General features: G+C 40.6%; 1 protein-coding gene across 3 annotated transcripts in view; it reads right to left on the bottom strand.

Annotated features, from left to right (window-relative positions):
- plxnb2b (plexin b2b) overlaps positions 1-17,639 on the bottom strand; it is a 110,492-nt gene that overhangs the window by 13,790 nt on the left and 79,063 nt on the right. For all 3 annotated transcript variants that reach the window (XM_068722404.1, XM_068722403.1, XM_068722405.1), the window contains 15 exons: positions 17,154-17,313; positions 15,703-15,814; positions 15,055-15,166; positions 14,586-14,687; positions 13,942-14,037; positions 13,320-13,407; positions 12,789-12,973; positions 11,423-11,571; positions 9,249-9,360; positions 8,374-8,510; positions 7,737-7,919; positions 5,576-5,669; positions 3,072-3,269; positions 1,431-1,610; positions 440-576 (listed from right to left, as the gene is read on the bottom strand). In XM_068722404.1, coding sequence (XP_068578505.1) covers positions 440-576; positions 1,431-1,610; positions 3,072-3,269; positions 5,576-5,669; positions 7,737-7,919; positions 8,374-8,510; positions 9,249-9,360; positions 11,423-11,571; positions 12,789-12,973; positions 13,320-13,407; positions 13,942-14,037; positions 14,586-14,687; positions 15,055-15,166; positions 15,703-15,814; positions 17,154-17,313 — 2,045 coding nt within the window. The remainder of the gene's footprint in view (positions 1-439; positions 577-1,430; positions 1,611-3,071; positions 3,270-5,575; positions 5,670-7,736; positions 7,920-8,373; positions 8,511-9,248; positions 9,361-11,422; positions 11,572-12,788; positions 12,974-13,319; positions 13,408-13,941; positions 14,038-14,585; positions 14,688-15,054; positions 15,167-15,702; positions 15,815-17,153; positions 17,314-17,639) is intronic.

Raw genomic sequence — 17,639 nt, 5'->3', positions numbered from 1 at the left:
CCAGCTTTTGGCACATCAATACTTTTCTACAAAATGGGTTTTAAAAGGTCACAAGAAAAGTAAAAAATTATTTCAAGAAAAATTGATTTTGCAATTATTGTTATTATTTGTAAATAAACAGCAGTGAGAAGTAAAGCCAATTTTAACAAAACACAAGGGTTAAGGGGTCACAAGATAAAAGGCTGGAGCTGGGAACCACTGGCATACAAATATTGTGGGTTTGTAAGTTTACTGTTAGCTGACTAATGTTTTTTGCTAAGCAACACACACACACACACACACACACACACACACACACAAATGTAGGTATGTAAAAACTGTGTAAAATAATATTTCAACTGAGTACTATGTGACATTTACCAGTAAGGTCAAGAGGTTCAGATATCTAAAAACTAGATAAAATAGATAGTATATGCTAACCTAGAATAGCTTAACTCACCTGTAGCAGTAGACAGAGATAGCGATGATGAGCAGCATGGGGACAATCACAGCAGGGATGATGATGTAGAGTGGCAAATCATTCTTCTTCTCGTATTCCACCGAGCCGACCACCCACTCCCCTTTCCCAAACTTGATCTGTGGATAAACACAGGCAGAGAGAGGGAGGGAATCTTATTATCCGCACAAGCTCTTGACATTTTAGCCCGAGATATATTCAGGTAGGTGTCGATGGTAAAGATTCGACAGCGTTGGAGAGGAAACTGGGACAGAGGAGGATCTACATAATTGCCCACAGTTCTGCAAAATCAGCTACAGAACCTTTCCGTATTTCTAAAGTGCCAGGGCTGTGTGCAAGTTGGTGGGCCCACATTAACTGAACAAATGTGCATTGGGTTTGACACTTTATAATCAATCTTTTTTCCATGTAAGTATTCTGCACCTTTTGATAGTTCATCGGTGTCCCTTCTTTATTCTGCACACAGCCACAGAAATTAAACAATAGCTCACTTAGAGGAATTACCCAGAGGAGAGGTTACAGTATTCATCACAATTGTGGCTCGGCTATAATTAAATGTAATTATAAAGGGCCTGTAGCTACATGAAAACTGTTCATCCAGTGAAAAGAATGGGGTTCCCAGATGAACAGAGGACACGCCTAGAGAAGTACAGTAAAGATTCATGATGCATGCATGCTCCAAGCTGCAAGACTGTGTAAGTACATTTACTCAAGCAGTACATTTAAATTCAGGTTTTACGTACTTGCACTTGAGTATTTCCTTTTCATGCCACTGTATACATTTATTTTACTACCTCTTCAATGAAATAACATATATTGATATGACACTTAATAGGGCCATTTTTCTGATTATAGTTACATATTTTTTACTAGTAATTTTGACAGTGTGGTATTGGTCATTTTTACTGAAGTAAAGGATCTAGGACATATTTCCTCCACCACCGAGTGTCTGCCTGACTTTTGTTGATCTGACCATTAAGTCCAGCAGCTCGGGCCGAGTGTCTCTGCGGTGCCGTCTGGAGCGAGCGCTGGGCGTGCTGGAAGGTGGGTCCAGAAACAACTTGTCATCCTGAAGTGTGTTGACCAGACAGGTAACGTCACCCACAAACGCTTGAGCCTCTTTGGCCGTCATAGCTTTGGAGAATCCCCGACCCTGCAGGGGAAGATCGACTGTAATGAGTGAGAGTGTCTTCACAGAACTACATGGAAGAGAAATTAATTACTGCATTTATACACCATCAAGTAGACCCACCATATGAGTATTCAAAATATTTTCATTAGTAATGGATGGAAAGTTTATAACCGCTCGTCACTGTTCCACTATGCGAGCCGAAAGTAATTAGAAAGATTAAGATTATATTCATTATAAGCACATTTCTAAGTAATTTCTTAATTAAGACACTGTAAGCACAGCTCCAGTCAATCCCACAGTTCTGGCATTGCAATATACACTTTGAGATTTCGCAGCACACTTTTGTATCTACAGACATGCTTTAAATTATTCTAATGCAGTCTGCAATATAAGAAAGGTGAAATTAGCTTAAGTAGACCAGCGTCTGAGTAATTGAAAAGGACTTTTTTTTGCAGATGCCTTTCTTGCCTAATTTACTGCAGTACTTACAACGTCTGCACAAAGCAATCACCTTGGACTTCCACTTTGGAGTTTGTGATGGAGATTTTCTATATAGATTTTATAGATTTAATGACTCATGAAACATAAATTGATGTATCTGTAAATAAGAGAGCGTGTAAAAAAAAAAGATATAAACCATAAACCTTTCCCTGCTCACCCTGTCTGGGTTCTTTATCGCTGTACATTATCCCTTACATAGCAACTGCGCTCTACTGGCAATCAACAATGATTATTGCTATTTGCTAATCTGGAAGCAGGCGACGTATAGACCCTTTTACAGCCGACGTCACCATGTTAGCTGGAGGCAAAACAAAGCGAGGCAAACGCGACTCACCTCACAGTAGTGGGATGAGAGTGAGAGGAGAGAGAAATGCTGCTGATAGGCTGAACCATTACAGAGATGAAGAGATGGTCCGCTGTTGGACTTGTTTTCTGTAACCTGTAAAGCAGGCTAACTAGCCAATGGCTGGCTACTTGGCTAGCTCGCTAAGTCCTTCATGCTTTCATGAAAAGCTGTGATTGAAAAGTTTTTCAGAAATCTGTGTTTTTTCCTGATAATCCTCCCATGACCCATGGGATTTACTTTACCAATCCAGAGTTGGGGGGAAAACAGTTTCAGAGAAAAAGATATTTGCATTAAGAATATTACAATATTAGGTATTTTTATCGTTTAAAAGGGTTAGAATAAATAAATGCAACTACTAATTTCCCAAAGAATAACCCCACTGTGTTAAAATGTTAAATGTGCGGCTATTTGCATAACTTTTATATGCAATGAAGCCCATCCATAACATAAGCAGCTAAAGAGCGAAAATGTGGTGCAGCAACTGCAATTCAGCATCTTTTCCATTTTTATCCTCAAGTCAGATAATAACACCATTTATCTTAATTCCTTCACACAAAGAGGCATATTTCTCAGAAACACTGTGCTGTCATACTACAGCTGCAGCATTAAAAGGGACCTGAGCAGCCTGCACTCACAGTCACGATGATGATGCTGGCCTCCGTGATGACCTTCTTGGTCAGCTCGTTGAAGCTGGGGTCAGGGTGGTAGTCGAAGGGCTTTAGCACCTTCTCCAAGTTGTCAAGCTGGATGTAGGTTTTAAAGGGCTGGTTCAGGGAGCTGTTTACCGTTGGAGACCGAAACTGGATGACCGTGTCGTTCTTCTCGTGGGCTTCCTGAATGTATCAGAAGGTGAGTAAAACATAACGGGACATTAACAACAATGCAAAGTTTTATGTTGATACGTAACACACATTAAGTAAGAACAAAACAGATGGTAAGGAAAATACAGCAGTATTCAAGATAGAAAATATGGTGAGAGAGAAAAGCAAACAGTGGGTGTTTTTCAACAAGGCAGGGAATTAATGCTTTTGATGTGTGAGGGAAGAGTGTCTCAGGGGTGTAGGGGGAAAAAGTCTAGTTTAGTAAAATTGGTAAGGTAAAAGTATGTGTCTCTTTTCAGTCGTTCTACTAAAATCCCAATCTGCCACCGTAGAATAGCAGCCTCTGATGAATCACAGCTCGCACTGAGTCACTCCTCCTCTGGCTTTGTTCATTAACTGGACCGATGGTGATATTTCTGTCACTCTGTGATTGTTTCGATGCAGGGCTGACAAAACTGTGTGTGACAGCCAAACCCTACAGTCCTACACACACTTACGTTTTTCAAAAGGCGTATGCTACATCAGATAATGCTTTAAAAAGTCACGCAGACCTACTATAAAGTTTGAGACTGCTTGTATGAGTTGAATATTTTTTCCTCATTTAGCTCAAAAGTGAATTTGTCCTACTTTAGGGGGATTTATTTGCATAAATGGAATATAACATTCAGAACTGTGTTTTCTTTAATGTATAATAGCCTGAAACTAAGAATCGTTTAATGTTTTCGTTAATGAGCGTTAATGAGCCTTGTATATCTACATAGGGAGCCGGTGCTGTTCACGGAGTCCGAAGTGTTCCGCCATGTTTCTACGATAGCCAAGAACAGACAAACCAAACTCTGGCTCTAGAGAGGACTTTTGTGTTTTTACATTACCTAAAGGCCACCATAGTTCTCCAACATGCTTGGAAAGGGAGAGGTATTCAATTTAGTGCAATCTGCAACCTCACCACTAGATGTCACTAAATCCTCCACACTGCTCCTTCAAAGTGATAACTTACAGTAGCTCTGTGAACTGACTGTCTCTTTTAACCATACAATATGTTGCTCTGTGGTAAAGTTAATAGTTCAACATTTTGGGAAATGGCGGATAAGTATGAAGCTACAGCCAGTGAGTTAAGAATGGAAACAGGTATAAAGGCTGGCCAGGCTCTATCCATAAACCAAAGCATTGAATAAATTACCATTTTGACTTGGTGATAGAACTGAATGAAAAAAATCAGAGGATCATAAAAGTTATTAAAAAAAACACAAATCTGAACCTCATGGTAGAGGAAAGGTCAGGGGTCAAAATGTCTTCATAAGAACTACTTTGGGTGGTACTACGCATTTTAACTTAGTGATATTTAAATCTACATCTAGCAATACTTTCTCTAGACTAAGTTTGAAGTCACGAGCAGCTGGTGCAACCAGCTCTAGAGGTCTCTGTTTACAATTACAAATAAGAAATGCAGAGTCTTTACAGCCAAAAAAAAAACTCATTTCTTTGAGCCGCTGACCTGACCTACAATGTAATCAACATGTTTTCACCACAAGCCAGCAGCCAAAAATATTTGGGTCTAGTTCAGTGGATGGACTTAAACCAAGAGAGGCTTATGAAGTTGACCAGCCAAGGCCTTTGAGATAACACTTTACATTCGCTGCTAGTTTGTGGCAGCCAGGAGTCTTTTCAAATCTCTCCTGTCCCCCGCGTAGCAGGAGACCAAGAAAAACAATCTTGAATGCCAGTATTAAATTTAGCCCTTTAAATGAAATGAACAAAATTGCTACTGCTTAACACTGCCCAGCAAACTGGAGGGCAGGCAGCGGCACGCTGTGTGCAACTCCTTCAAGTTCCCAGTCAGAGTCAATCCACTTGATTGAGCTGGACGAGGAACATAGTTGTATCTTGCTGAGGGTGAAACAGTTGCGCCGCTATCTGCAATCTTACAGGTTTTAAGGATTTATAGCCTAAGAAGTGAGATGACGTAATACTGGCTTATGGACTCTCTCTGATCAGCGGAAGCATGGAGGAGTGCAGATGTGTGTTTGTTGGTGTGTGTGTGTGTGTGTGTGTGTTTGTGCTTGACAGAGTTTGAATAAATCACCACAGAAGTCGTGGGCTCATGAGATGTGTGGAGATCGATGGACAGTGCTGCTACTGTGAAGGGGGAGACGGATGGAAAAGTAGAAATTTTCTGAGACAAAGAATCGTAGGACTGGGAGTTAAGAGAAAGTGTGAAGTGAGCAAAGAAATGATGGCTTTTAGAGGAGGATAATCAACAGGCTCATGGGGAGACGCTGATTAATAAAGGGAGTAGAAAACAGACATGGAAGACACACCTCAAAGGCTATTGAATCGTCTCCTTGGACCTTCAGGACTGCATTCTGGATTAGGTTAAAGCCGGAGCCGGTCACCACAATGTTCCTCCCTCCACTAAAAACACACACAGACACACAGATGTACAAAATACAGTAAAACATATAAATGAGATCTAAAAGCAGATATCCCCAGCCAGCCACATAAAGACAAGCTCATAGAGAGAGTTACGGGAAGACAGACACACTTCTTAAATTGCACCTGGGGTCATTTTTCACCGGAGATAAAAACAAATTAGTTTAGCCTGCAAGCAGCATATATCTGTTGTCTGTTGTTCCAGGCTGCGTGCCTAATCACACGCGCACTAGTGCTTTCAACTGCTCAGAAAAAAGCAAGGTAACCGTCTAATGCATCCATTTTCAGAGATCATCAAGCAGTTTGGTACAACATCAAAGACTAGCATTTTGTATCCCCTTCAGCGAATCAGAAGTAAGTACGGGAAACATTCTGCACACATACACAAACAACAGGTACTGTATACTCAAGGAGGACAAATCATGCTTTAAAAAAAAACTAAAAGGTTTTTGGCATTAATAACCTTTACCAAGGTTTCAGAAAGAGCTTGCGTGGCAGAGAGCAAGGCAGGTACCTTTCCAAGTGTTCAATTTTCCATAACAGTACTTTTCCTATACAACCTTGTCATCAATGTCAACAAAGGCGGCTTTTCTCTTCTGTTTTGGCTTCTTAACTTTAAAAACAAATGCAAAGTGCGATGTATTTAAAGGAGAATTTATTTGCTTCCGTCAACATGGATGTTATTGTGCTATTTTTAACAACAAATCATTATTGAATGGGATCTATATCTGCAGACTCAGGTAAGAGTGACATCAATAACGACAAGGAGAGCGAGCCTCCTACAGCTTTCCAAACAAAGCAGGGGAGCATGTATTTGTTTCAATTTTCATGACAATCCACCCAATGGTCGCCGAGACATTTATCTGAGACACTCAAACCGCCAAATAACAACCTAAAGGTGGCGCTAGAGGAAAAGTCAAGAGATCATCACATTTTCTGGCCCAATCCCAGTGTCCCCCCCTAAAGCCTCAAACCCTGAACCCTCAAGGACTGACTGAGGTCACCTGGTAAGTGGTTGAGTGTGAGAGACTGTGAGGGCTGGAAATGGTGTAAAAAGGAATGGGACAGCACTTTGATGCAACATATCACGTTACCATGAAAACAAAAAATGTGATGTATAATTGTGGGTATTTATTTTATACTTTGTACTCCCTGATTTGAACGTCTTCAGGCTCTTTCCTCACAAGATGAGAGGTAATTCATATAATATATTTACTCGTTTTTGTCAAAACAACTTCAATGACAAAATCAAATATTTGATGAATAAATAAATAAATATCCTCTGATTTCAAGTTTATTTTTTGTTCCATCTTTAACCCTTAATGTTTCTGAGTAAATTTAATAAGACAGGCTGAACACAGGTGAGCCGTCCTCTTTGTTTACCTTTTTTTTTTACGTCTGCATGCCTCCACTGGTTACCCCGTGTTTAACGTTACATTGCAATGCTTTGTGGGTAATTCCCTTAGGCTAAGTCAGCATCCTCTGCTGATTTACGGAAAGGGTTCATAAAGGGCTCAAAATGTCTGCCAGAGAGCCCTCAAACACTTGATGATTTGACAGTGGGACAGAAATAAACCCTCACTGACTTTGCGAGAGCACGCCTCAAAGTCTGTGTGTCCATAAGGGGGGACATTGGGATTGGGCCTCTGGCATTCATTTCCTTAGCTCCATGGATATCTGGACCATATTTAATCCATCCAATATTTGTTGAGATATTTCAGTCTGGACCAAATCGGTGGACCGACCAACATTGCCATCCTTAGAGCCTAAAAACTCAAATCTAACAGAAATCATTTTTAAACACTTGTGTTTGAGCGCATCGGAAAGTAAAAAAAGAAACCGGACCCATAAAATCGCTGTAGACGTTGTAGCAGACTTCCCAAATCTCTACAAAGAAGGTGAAGGTAAAAAAAAATGATGTGGACAAAACTTGAAAATATCACAATATCCCTTGAAATTTCATTCAACACTATATGTTTCCGGGTAAAATGATCAATATTACAAATTGATTCGAGGTACGACGCTAGCAGGCTGCTACTTTATACTGACCAGACAAAGCTTTCTTTGGGGTGATGGTCCAGCACGATGGGATTTTCCAAGAATTGGAAGGCACTTGGGATGGTTGTTGTGGTACTCTTTCCATACCTCACTGTGACGGTGAGAGGGTCAGAGGGCACCTTATCTGTTCGGTATTCTCCTATCTTGCAGGTGATCTCTGCTCCGAATTGCAACCTGCAAAGACAAGGACACAACACTAACTGGCTGCAGGAGTCGGGGTCACACAAGGTCACTGTGCAGTGGAAGCCAACATGGCAGCAGTCTGACAGCTTGTTAAATCCCGGCTTTGCTGCTCCTCTAGCTCGTTATTTTCCCGTTACTTCTGCCTAAAATGTCACCATGGACTCGATTTGACAGAACACCGTTGGTCACAACAGCCAAGGCAAGTGGTAGGAGAAAAAAAAATAAATCCTGCTTATGACACCAAAGTTAAGGTCAATTCCATTTTTGCTTCAGAAATGTAAAAAAAAAGAAAATCAATTTATGGGCTTCAAAGTGTGCATACTGTAGAATTTGCATATAATACAATGGCTGAATAACAAGTAGCACTTATCAATTTACGACACTGAATTGAAAGAGAATTGGGCTTTGGCATGAATGACAATTATTGAGGAAAAGAAGCCCTTACACAGTGCAGTCCACCCCTCCGACGGTAACCTGGACATCATCCTTACTGCCAGTGTCCAGAAATTGTCCAGAAATGGTAATGAGGGTGCCCCCAACTTTCGGACCTGTAGAGGGTTTCACCTCCTCTGGAATCGGGTCCTGGTGAGGGTGGAGACGAGGTGTGAGGTCGCAAGACACAGCATGAATACAGACTCATCTTTCCCCTGCAAGGATTTACATGCACACACAAGGTCCAACCCACAAGCTCGCTCACACACTCAACAACAACACCACACACACACACACTCACAATGCTTTGGCATATAGTTACACACATTTCCTCTCAACCTCCTTGATCTCCAGCTCTCTATTAGAAACATTCACACACACACACACACACACACACACACACACACACACACACACACAAACTCATACAAGCACCACATCTGCCTCAATTTGCTGAGCAAACAGTTAGGAGGAGCACTCCCCTGTGGGGGAAGCTTTAGCGGAGCCAGAGATATGAAAAGCCAGTTTAATACTTTAACAGGCTACAGCGTAGCTATTTGAGAGAAAAAGGGCTACTACTGCCTACTGCACAGCATCTGGTTTATACCGTGCATTACCATTGTGCATTACCATTGTAATGTGACAGCATCTAGACGGTGCATTTACCAAAACATTAGGATGTACATTCTGCATAAATGACATGCCCTTGGTATGTTCTGATAAGGAACATCAATGGAAATGGAAACATAATAGAGGCAATAAAATAACAAAATCAGCTGAAAGCTTTTGGATGAGTTTATTTTCTGGGTCCAAAGTTTTATGCCTCCATATTGAAAGTGCAGCTGAGGAGAGAGAGAGAGTGAGTGTGTAGTAGTAGTAAGTATTTACCCTGTAGGTGAAGTACAAGGAAGAGGTTCCTCTCTTTCCTCCCTTCACCTCCACCTCCACCTGGCCCCAGTTAACATTGCTAGGATCAACAGGGCCGATCTCACACACCACGCTGGACAGGACAACAGAAACAATACTTTAGAGTAGGGCTGCAAGTAACAATCATTTCAACTATCAATTCATCTAATGATTATTTTCTTGATTAATTGATAGTTTTTTCTATAGAAAGATTTTGAAAAAAAACAATATCTTGGAAACTTCAGATGATGTTAAGATACAAAGACTCATTACATGCTGCTGCTTTTGTCCACTGACTAAGCAATTAACGGACTCGTTTTAACTTCATGTGAGACCTGTATTCCAGATTAATGTTCTTGTAATTTACTTCCACAAATAAAAACTCTCGTCTCTACTATTTACTTACGGCTGCTCTATTGAAAACAAACGGATAGCCTCATGCAATCTTCACCCAAATTTACCATCTAAATCAGCACCTGAACATTGGCAGACAAATGAGTACCGTCTTGTTTTTGTTAATTGGAGGAAGTGGTGAAAAGAACTCAGGTAATTGAAAAAAAAAAAAAAAAAGGAAGTACAAACACGTTCATCTGACGACTAAGCAGATATGAAGGCATTATGTTTTTTAATGCCAGATTGGCTGCTTCTAGCATGTTAGAAATTGAGTCCTTTGGGAATTATAGCACACTGCAGAGTCTAGGAAAAGTGTGATAAACCAAACACGTCCACTAGGAATATGTGTTTGCTGATGAAACCGGTCAGCATAAAATGGCAAGCATCATTCGGGCTAACAGTTGGGCCACTAGTAGACAATTAACAGCTACGACAGCGATGTGTGAAGGAATGAAATATTGCAGTGGAAAACCTGTCAAATCTTAAAGCAAGCGAGCGCCAACATGCTGTAGACCATGGAGGACAACTAACAACAAGATGAGCTCTACAGCGGGCATGTGAGCTCCGGTAGTGGATGATTTAAGGGTGAAAAACATTCCATCTGGTCTCATAAATCCTGGTTTACGCCTCATCATGCAGATGGCGGGGCAAGAATTTGTCATAAACGTGGATCCATCCTGCCAGGTGTCAACAGTTCTGGTTAGTGGCTGCGGGGTGACGATGTAGATGTTTTATTTGTCATATACTATTTGAATAAAGTGAACGCTGCTGTGACTGAAGTGCATCTGCGAGCCTTGAAGTTTATTCCAATGTTTTTTTTTTGGAAGGAACAGAGTGTCTGCAGCATGAAGAGGCCACCAAAAAGCTGTGGCAAATGTGTGACGCTATCAAATCAGTGCTTTGGTGAATTCATAGCTCAAAGAATGTAGGCTGCTCTGCTCATTTGTGGCCGCAGACACTATTTAAAAACTGACATTCAGCAGCAAAGTACATTTACTCAAGTACTGTACTTAAGTACAATTTTTAGGTTCTTTCTGATACTTTATACTGCAATTCATTTTAGAGGAAAATGTTGTACTTTTTATTACATTTAGCAGACAGTTGTAAAAACATGTACAATTCATGCTAAAGATTAAACTAGGGCTTATAAAACCTTTTTGGCTCGTGAAAGGGCAGTGTCTAGTTTACTGTCACCTTTCAGATGTCTATGAGTTATTAGAAGTTCCACTAAAAAGACAGACCCTCCAAACAATGAAATAACTGGTTTAGGCCCAAAGAGGTGAAAGTATCCAAAAAGAAAAGAAAATATTAGGAAAGTTAAAAATATGAATACCAATTAGCAATGCTTAGTTTTTTTTCTTCTTTCCTACACTATTAACCGTCTCACAACCCAAACTGTATATGAAGTTAAAACTGGCTCCACCTCGACCATCTGCAGTAAAATGCTACTTACTCATTTATGCGTCAGTATTAATAATGTAATAATGTAATATATCAAATTACATCAGTCACAGTGGCACATTTCTTTGAACCTAGTGCTTTTGTTGTTTGTACTTTTACTCCAAAAAAAGGATCAGACTATTTCTTCCACCACTGCCATTCAGATCAGTACACTGGCATAATTGGAGTTAATTAAAACATGCACCCTGGCTACCTTCCTTTTTGCAAACCTACCAAACACAGTTTGACCAAAAGTGAACAATAGAGAGAAAGTGGGTGTGCTGCTACTGCTCATAAATCTGCATAAATATAGTCAGTATTACCTTGTGGAAACGGAGTACTTCTCCTTCTGATGGATACAGGGCTCCCCAACCACACTGATGCTTTTAATGTCTTCCTTGTGGATGCCGAGGTTGGAGCCCCGGATGGTGATGGAGATCCCTCCCCGCAGGGGGCCGAAGCGAGGGATGATCTGGATGGGGAGATAGAGGGGTGGTGGGGGGGGGGGGGGGGCGTGTTTTTAAAAAGAGGGGAATTGAAATGGATTTAAACAGATTAGTTGTGCAATAAGAATGTACCGGAGATTTACACAGTCTGTTTAAGTCCGCTGAATGGTTTAAGTGTTTAATATTCAAGACCATGGTTGAGAATTACATCCATACAGTATGAGCCTCGTTTGCATAATATGTGTATGTATTAGAGCCCAACTGATGCTGGATGCTGATACAAAAGATACTTGAGGATAATAACAATTCACATCATAATATATATGCTGACATTTTATGTGTCTTGAACAAACAGTTCTGCGATAAAGATATTTTACAGCTGAACAATAATTTTTACTATCAAAAATTACAATAATAGTGGATTTGAGATATCAGTACATATCACTGCAATTTACATTTTTAATATTAACTATGAAAACAGAACATTACTAAATTTGAAGTCAAGTTAATGTTCACCATTTTAGTGTAGCAGAACAGCTAAGGCTGATAGGAGTTTTGCAGGTATTTGCTCATAAACTAAAGTATTGGACAAATTGAAATTACAATGTGACCTGATGATGGTGCTGGATGAAAAAAATCAGGGGATCGCCAAAGTTATTACAATTCATCTTGAGGGGGACATGAATGTGTGTACAAAATGGCACTAGAGGAAATCAGGGGATCAGTAAAGCCCGAAGGATTCATCCTCTGGGGACGATGAATGTCTTGAATGAATTTCAGGGCAATCCGTCCAATAGTTGTTGAGATATTTCAGTCCGGACCAACGTACTGGAGCAACCGACATATCCAATAATATACATGAAAATGCCACAAAACATCTAGCCAACACACACACACACACACACACACACACCCCTTTATGTATCGGTCAGGCTGTTGTATGTATGGTCATAACCTCTGTCACAATGACATCAACGATTTTTGTCAATGACAATGTGACACCAACAATTAAGCGAGCAGAGAAAGAATTGATCCAATCACGATGTGCTGCAGATCAGCTCAACACGCCCTCAAGGAGAAGCAACTCCGTCGAGAGAAAGTGGAGAGGCCAATTAAGTGGTTCAATCAATAATCCAATCACCGAAGTCTCTGCCTTTTCACTGCCAGTCAAAAGCCTTTCATGCACGTACTGTTTCCAGTTCAAAAGTCAACATGAAGAGATGACGACATCGTAACTACTCACGTCGGTGATCTGGGGGTCGGGACACTCGGTGTTGTAAGGATCCTCGGACCCTTGTTGGTCAGGGTCGCACAGCTTGTCGTACACACACGCCTTCTTCTTGGTGCACCACACACACCTGTACTTCGGATCTGCATTCTTACAAAGACTACAGTCCTCCCTCCCCATGGAGCAGTTATACAGGGTGACTATAGGAGAAGTAGGGAGGAGAAAAACTATTAGCACAGTTTGAATTATACCAATTTTCTCATACTTAAAGGTTTCACTTTTCATGAATAATTAGCAAGGCGTTTATGTTTGCGTCTTCTTAAAACTTTTAAGTTACATGACAAGGTAACTGTGCAGTCATTTGCATTTGGATCCTTCATATTCTGTCCAAAAATGTTTGGTGGTACAGTCATTACCAAATCAGTTTCTAATTATTTTTAATTAAAGATTAAAAGCGGTTTCTCAGATCTAATGGCGGCCCCACACTGGGACCAGCGGCATTAAAAATACTGTAAGCCCTCCATGTTAAAATGTGAGAGAGTGTACCGTTCAGCATGCTGTCCATCTTCTTGCCCGATTCTTTGTCCTTCACGTAGAAGAGAACATTGGTCTCCGGTGACTTGTCGTAAGAAAACTACGAAATTGGAAGAAAATGAATTATTAATACAGAATCCAGTGATTAATGGCACTTAAGCTCTTCTCGGCAAACAGTGTGGGCTGCCGCTCCCTCATGCCAAGGGAAGAAAAGAAAAGAAGGGAAAAAAATTACACCCCGTCTGGCAGATTTTCAGCTGAAGAAATCAATGTTGAGAAAGAACATAGCTGGGGGCTAGGTACTGTTTGAGCCTCCAAATCACAGAATTCACAATGTGGAGAGGCAGTTAAAATAACTCCAGTGAGGAGAGTCTGTCCATTAGAGGGAGCTAGAGAATATCTAAGTGACTGCTAAAGGGTGACTTGATTTATAACCCTGAGCAACAAAGTCAGTTCATAGATAGTTTGGATCTAGACTGTTTCGGTATTGAAAAATCTAAAAACAAGTGAAGAACAAATTCGCCAGAAGCTATCTGAACTATCTCAGTAAAGGAACACAGTCAGCAGTTCATTGTGAATAGAGAGATACAGGTGAGGGCCGAGCGTCAAGCAACTAGAAAACAGTCGTACTCACATTGAAGCCGCTGAAGGTGTAGAACGGCCCGTCCTCAAATTTTACCTCCTCTTCCGTGTTTCTCATCAGTGCAGTGCCGATCGTGAAAACACGACCCTGGAGAACGATACAACATTTAAAAAGACATGGCGGATTAATATATGTAGATCCTATTTGATAATTAATGTTCTCTAATGCTCCTCATTTTTTTCCACTGCTGAGCAGGAAACCTTTGGCTGACATGGCAAGATTGGCTCCTTTCCTTTCCTGTTCGCAACTGTATCACAGTTTTCTATAAGAGAACACTACACACAGAAGGTGTTAACAAGGAGTTACTAGTTATCAATTTGGTTGTTAGTGAAAACCGGCCCATCCTACTGTTGTTTTTAGTTTTTGCTGTACATATACACTTGTTTGATTATAGTTAAATACTTTTATAAAATGGGTAGCTCAAATCAAGCAATCCTTCCAATTCATGATATAATACCCACATAGCTGCTAGAACCGCTACAAACAAATCTAATGCGGGTCTCGACACGAGAGAGATGAAGTGTGAAACCTCTCTCAAAAGCCGTTGGCAACCAAAGGCCTAATGCCATACTGAATAAATGTTTATAAGAGCCAGTTAGTTCTCCAAAAATGTTATAAATTCTGTATTTCTTTACCTGGTTGAGGTTTAAATTGATCCCCTCGAAGCTGATACGAGTCTTGTAGCCCACAGGGATCAGCACAGGATCTGGATTCTCAAACTGAGGACACTTCGCTCCCTGAGAAGGCATCAAAACAAATCAGATACTCTCACTTTCAATCATTTACATTTTAAATATGCGAACCACTTAACGGACACCCTCGTCTGCGGTTACAGATAAGTGTATCGCTGAAACATCTGCTCACTTATAAATTGATATCCTCCACCCTACAGTATTTGTCATGCAAGATGGTGCCAGCTGATACCGGGATTTGAGTTATTTTTTGTATTAATTTTCAGGGGAAATTTGGATCGCTCATGCGTCCCCTCACGTGTGGTGATTAGATGTGTCTTTTAAAACTTCTGCTCCACTTTTTTCCACACATACTATCAGAGATGAAGCTTCTTGACATGCCATTGATGTGTTAACACTTGAGAAGACTCACCTGACGGTGCTTGATGATGTTCTCCCCCACCAGACTGTCGTCCATGTCGCTGCAGGTGTGGGCGTGTGTGTTCCACTGGCAGCCCCACAAACTGGCCACGCATGACATGCACCTGAGGACGCACACACAAAAACAGACCAAAGATGAGAAAATGCTTTCGAGGGCATTTAATTAGGCAGTCACACACATAAAAATCACACACACACAAACAAAATCTTAAAACATGCAAACTCATCAAGGAGCGTTCGGCAAAAAAAAAAAATCCATGTTGCTGACAACGAAATGGATCTCTGCAACTTCACATAAGCAAAGCTCGTTCATCACACATTCCTTGGCATGAAAGAAATGAAGAAAAAAAAAAAAATAAGGAGGTGGAAAAAAAATGGCGAGATCGACTTTCATTTTTTGATTAATGAAAAGGAAACTGAGGCAATTTCCTCGGCTTGATAATAAAAGGAGGAGAGAAAATGCAAGAGGTGCATTCAAAATTACCGTGCATCACAATTTACAAACACAGCCTTGATCTCTCATCTGTTCATGCACGGTGATACATTTACATCAAGGTTGTCAGTTGATGCTGTGTTCAGTGTCACTGTGTATTTTCAGTGAGTGACAGAGCAGAACTGACAGATTAAGAGTCTGACTCACGGTGTGTTTTCGGATTTCCTAACTGTGGCAGCACAGTTATAGAACTTGAACTCCCGCGTAGCCAGCTCCACAGTCTCGTTAACAAAAATCCTGACGGCCACGGCCACAAAGTCTGAGGACGCAGCAAAGAGAGGGTTAAAATGTGCTTCACTAGCTTTTGGTGGGATATGAATTTTACACATTTATGAATGGGGATGGTGCCATCAGAATATGCAAGACGTAAATTGTTAATGGCAAGACAAACACAGGAAGGACAACATATTCTGACACACAACACATGATCTTCAAATAACTTTTGACAGAGCATGGCCTCAACTTCCTTGATACTAATTATGTATTAATGCATTCATCTAACCAGACTTAGAGTCTACAGCCATGCTCGTGGCTATGTAAAGCTGTACTTATGCACAGGAGCACTTTGAGCTAAATGCTCCTGTCGCCATGCTTACACGCTCACAATGACAACGCTAACAAATGCCAACGTGAATACATTTCCTAATTAGTAAAACAAACAAAGTAAAGCCGAGGCTGATGGGAATGTCATTTGTTTTCAAAAAGGTAACGCCTGCAGACTTTCTCCATGCCACAAATGAATGACTACGTTTCCTACTTTGATCTTCATCAGGTGTGAATAACCACACCCGTATTCATACATCACACACACCAACCGGCGAATAAGCTCTACAATGGCAGGTGTGGTTTATCCAAAAAACAAGATGATGAAACATCCACAATTTACAATTCAAGTACATAGAGTACATAGAAAGAGTACACAAAAAACAGTAATACTAAAGCCATACTTCTAAAAAATCACATATATGTTATTTCTAAATTGTATTCATCACCACATACATCACGAACTTCATCACCTCCGTTCAAAAATGTTGCATTAATTGGAGGAAAAAAGCGAAAAAATAAATCTTGAATTGGGTCGAAACACCCATCTAAAAAAAGTGATCTTTCTCGATAATTAGTCATATTAACATAATCATTTATAAACCTTTGTGGAATGAAATAAGTGTGCAATTGTTACCTTTTTTCCTTACTGACTTTGTTTTTCTGATAGCCTTGAACCTTTCCTGATATATGCATATACGTAATCTTCTTTAATGTAATTAGTTTTACAGTTCATTCCATGAGGGACATGGATGTGTGTACCAAACAGCATAAACTAAAATAATAAAGCCCAGAAAAACAGACTTTGGAAATGAATACACCTCTATAAGACAAGGCCACAAGATTCGCTAATAACCTACCTTAGTTCAGTGGCGGTGGTTTAGTGGTGCAAATTCCAGACAAAAACACAATTAATTAAATTACCAAAACCAGCTGACATGCTGTAAACCTGGGGCGTTTAGAGTCTGGGGACCCTGAGGCTGTTTGCCCGCTTTGCCCATTGGCGATACAACCTTGGTTATAATGGATAACAACAGACATTTGTCCGGACATACCTTGGTCCTCAGGTGTATGTGGTATAAGCGAAGGGTTGGGTAGATCGCAGGAGACCTGACCAGAGTCAGACATGATGCCTACACTCTCGAACGACTTAATGGAGCACAGCAAACGGTCAGAAAGCCCAATCGCAGGAAGGGAGGGGATGTTGATCTTCACCTGAACACAAAATAATATATAAAGGATTTAGAAGTGGTTGAAACAGAGTTGTTCACAGAAAGGATTATTGCCTATCACCTGTTTGGCTGAGTAATATCACTTTAATTGAAATTAATTTTTCTGCTAGGTGTATGATTCTGATCACTGTTTCCTTTTAAAGCCCGGAGATTGATTGGTTGCTGTTTGTGGACATACGAGAGTGACTCAGAAAGGGAGGGACAGAGAAAGTCAGGAATGAAAGGAAAAAAATAACAACTTGAGAGACAAAGTGCACAGGAGAGGCTCTCCATCTTCAGGCTGTGAGCACAATCAACCAGGTCGGTTAT

Source organism: Cebidichthys violaceus, unplaced genomic scaffold, assembly GCF_023349555.1.
Source record: "Cebidichthys violaceus isolate CVI_PGR_0920_01 unplaced genomic scaffold, fCebVio1.0.p SCAF_3, whole genome shotgun sequence".
Taxonomy (NCBI): Eukaryota; Metazoa; Chordata; class Actinopteri; order Perciformes; family Stichaeidae; genus Cebidichthys; species Cebidichthys violaceus.
This window is presented reverse-complemented; position numbering and strand designations above follow the sequence as displayed.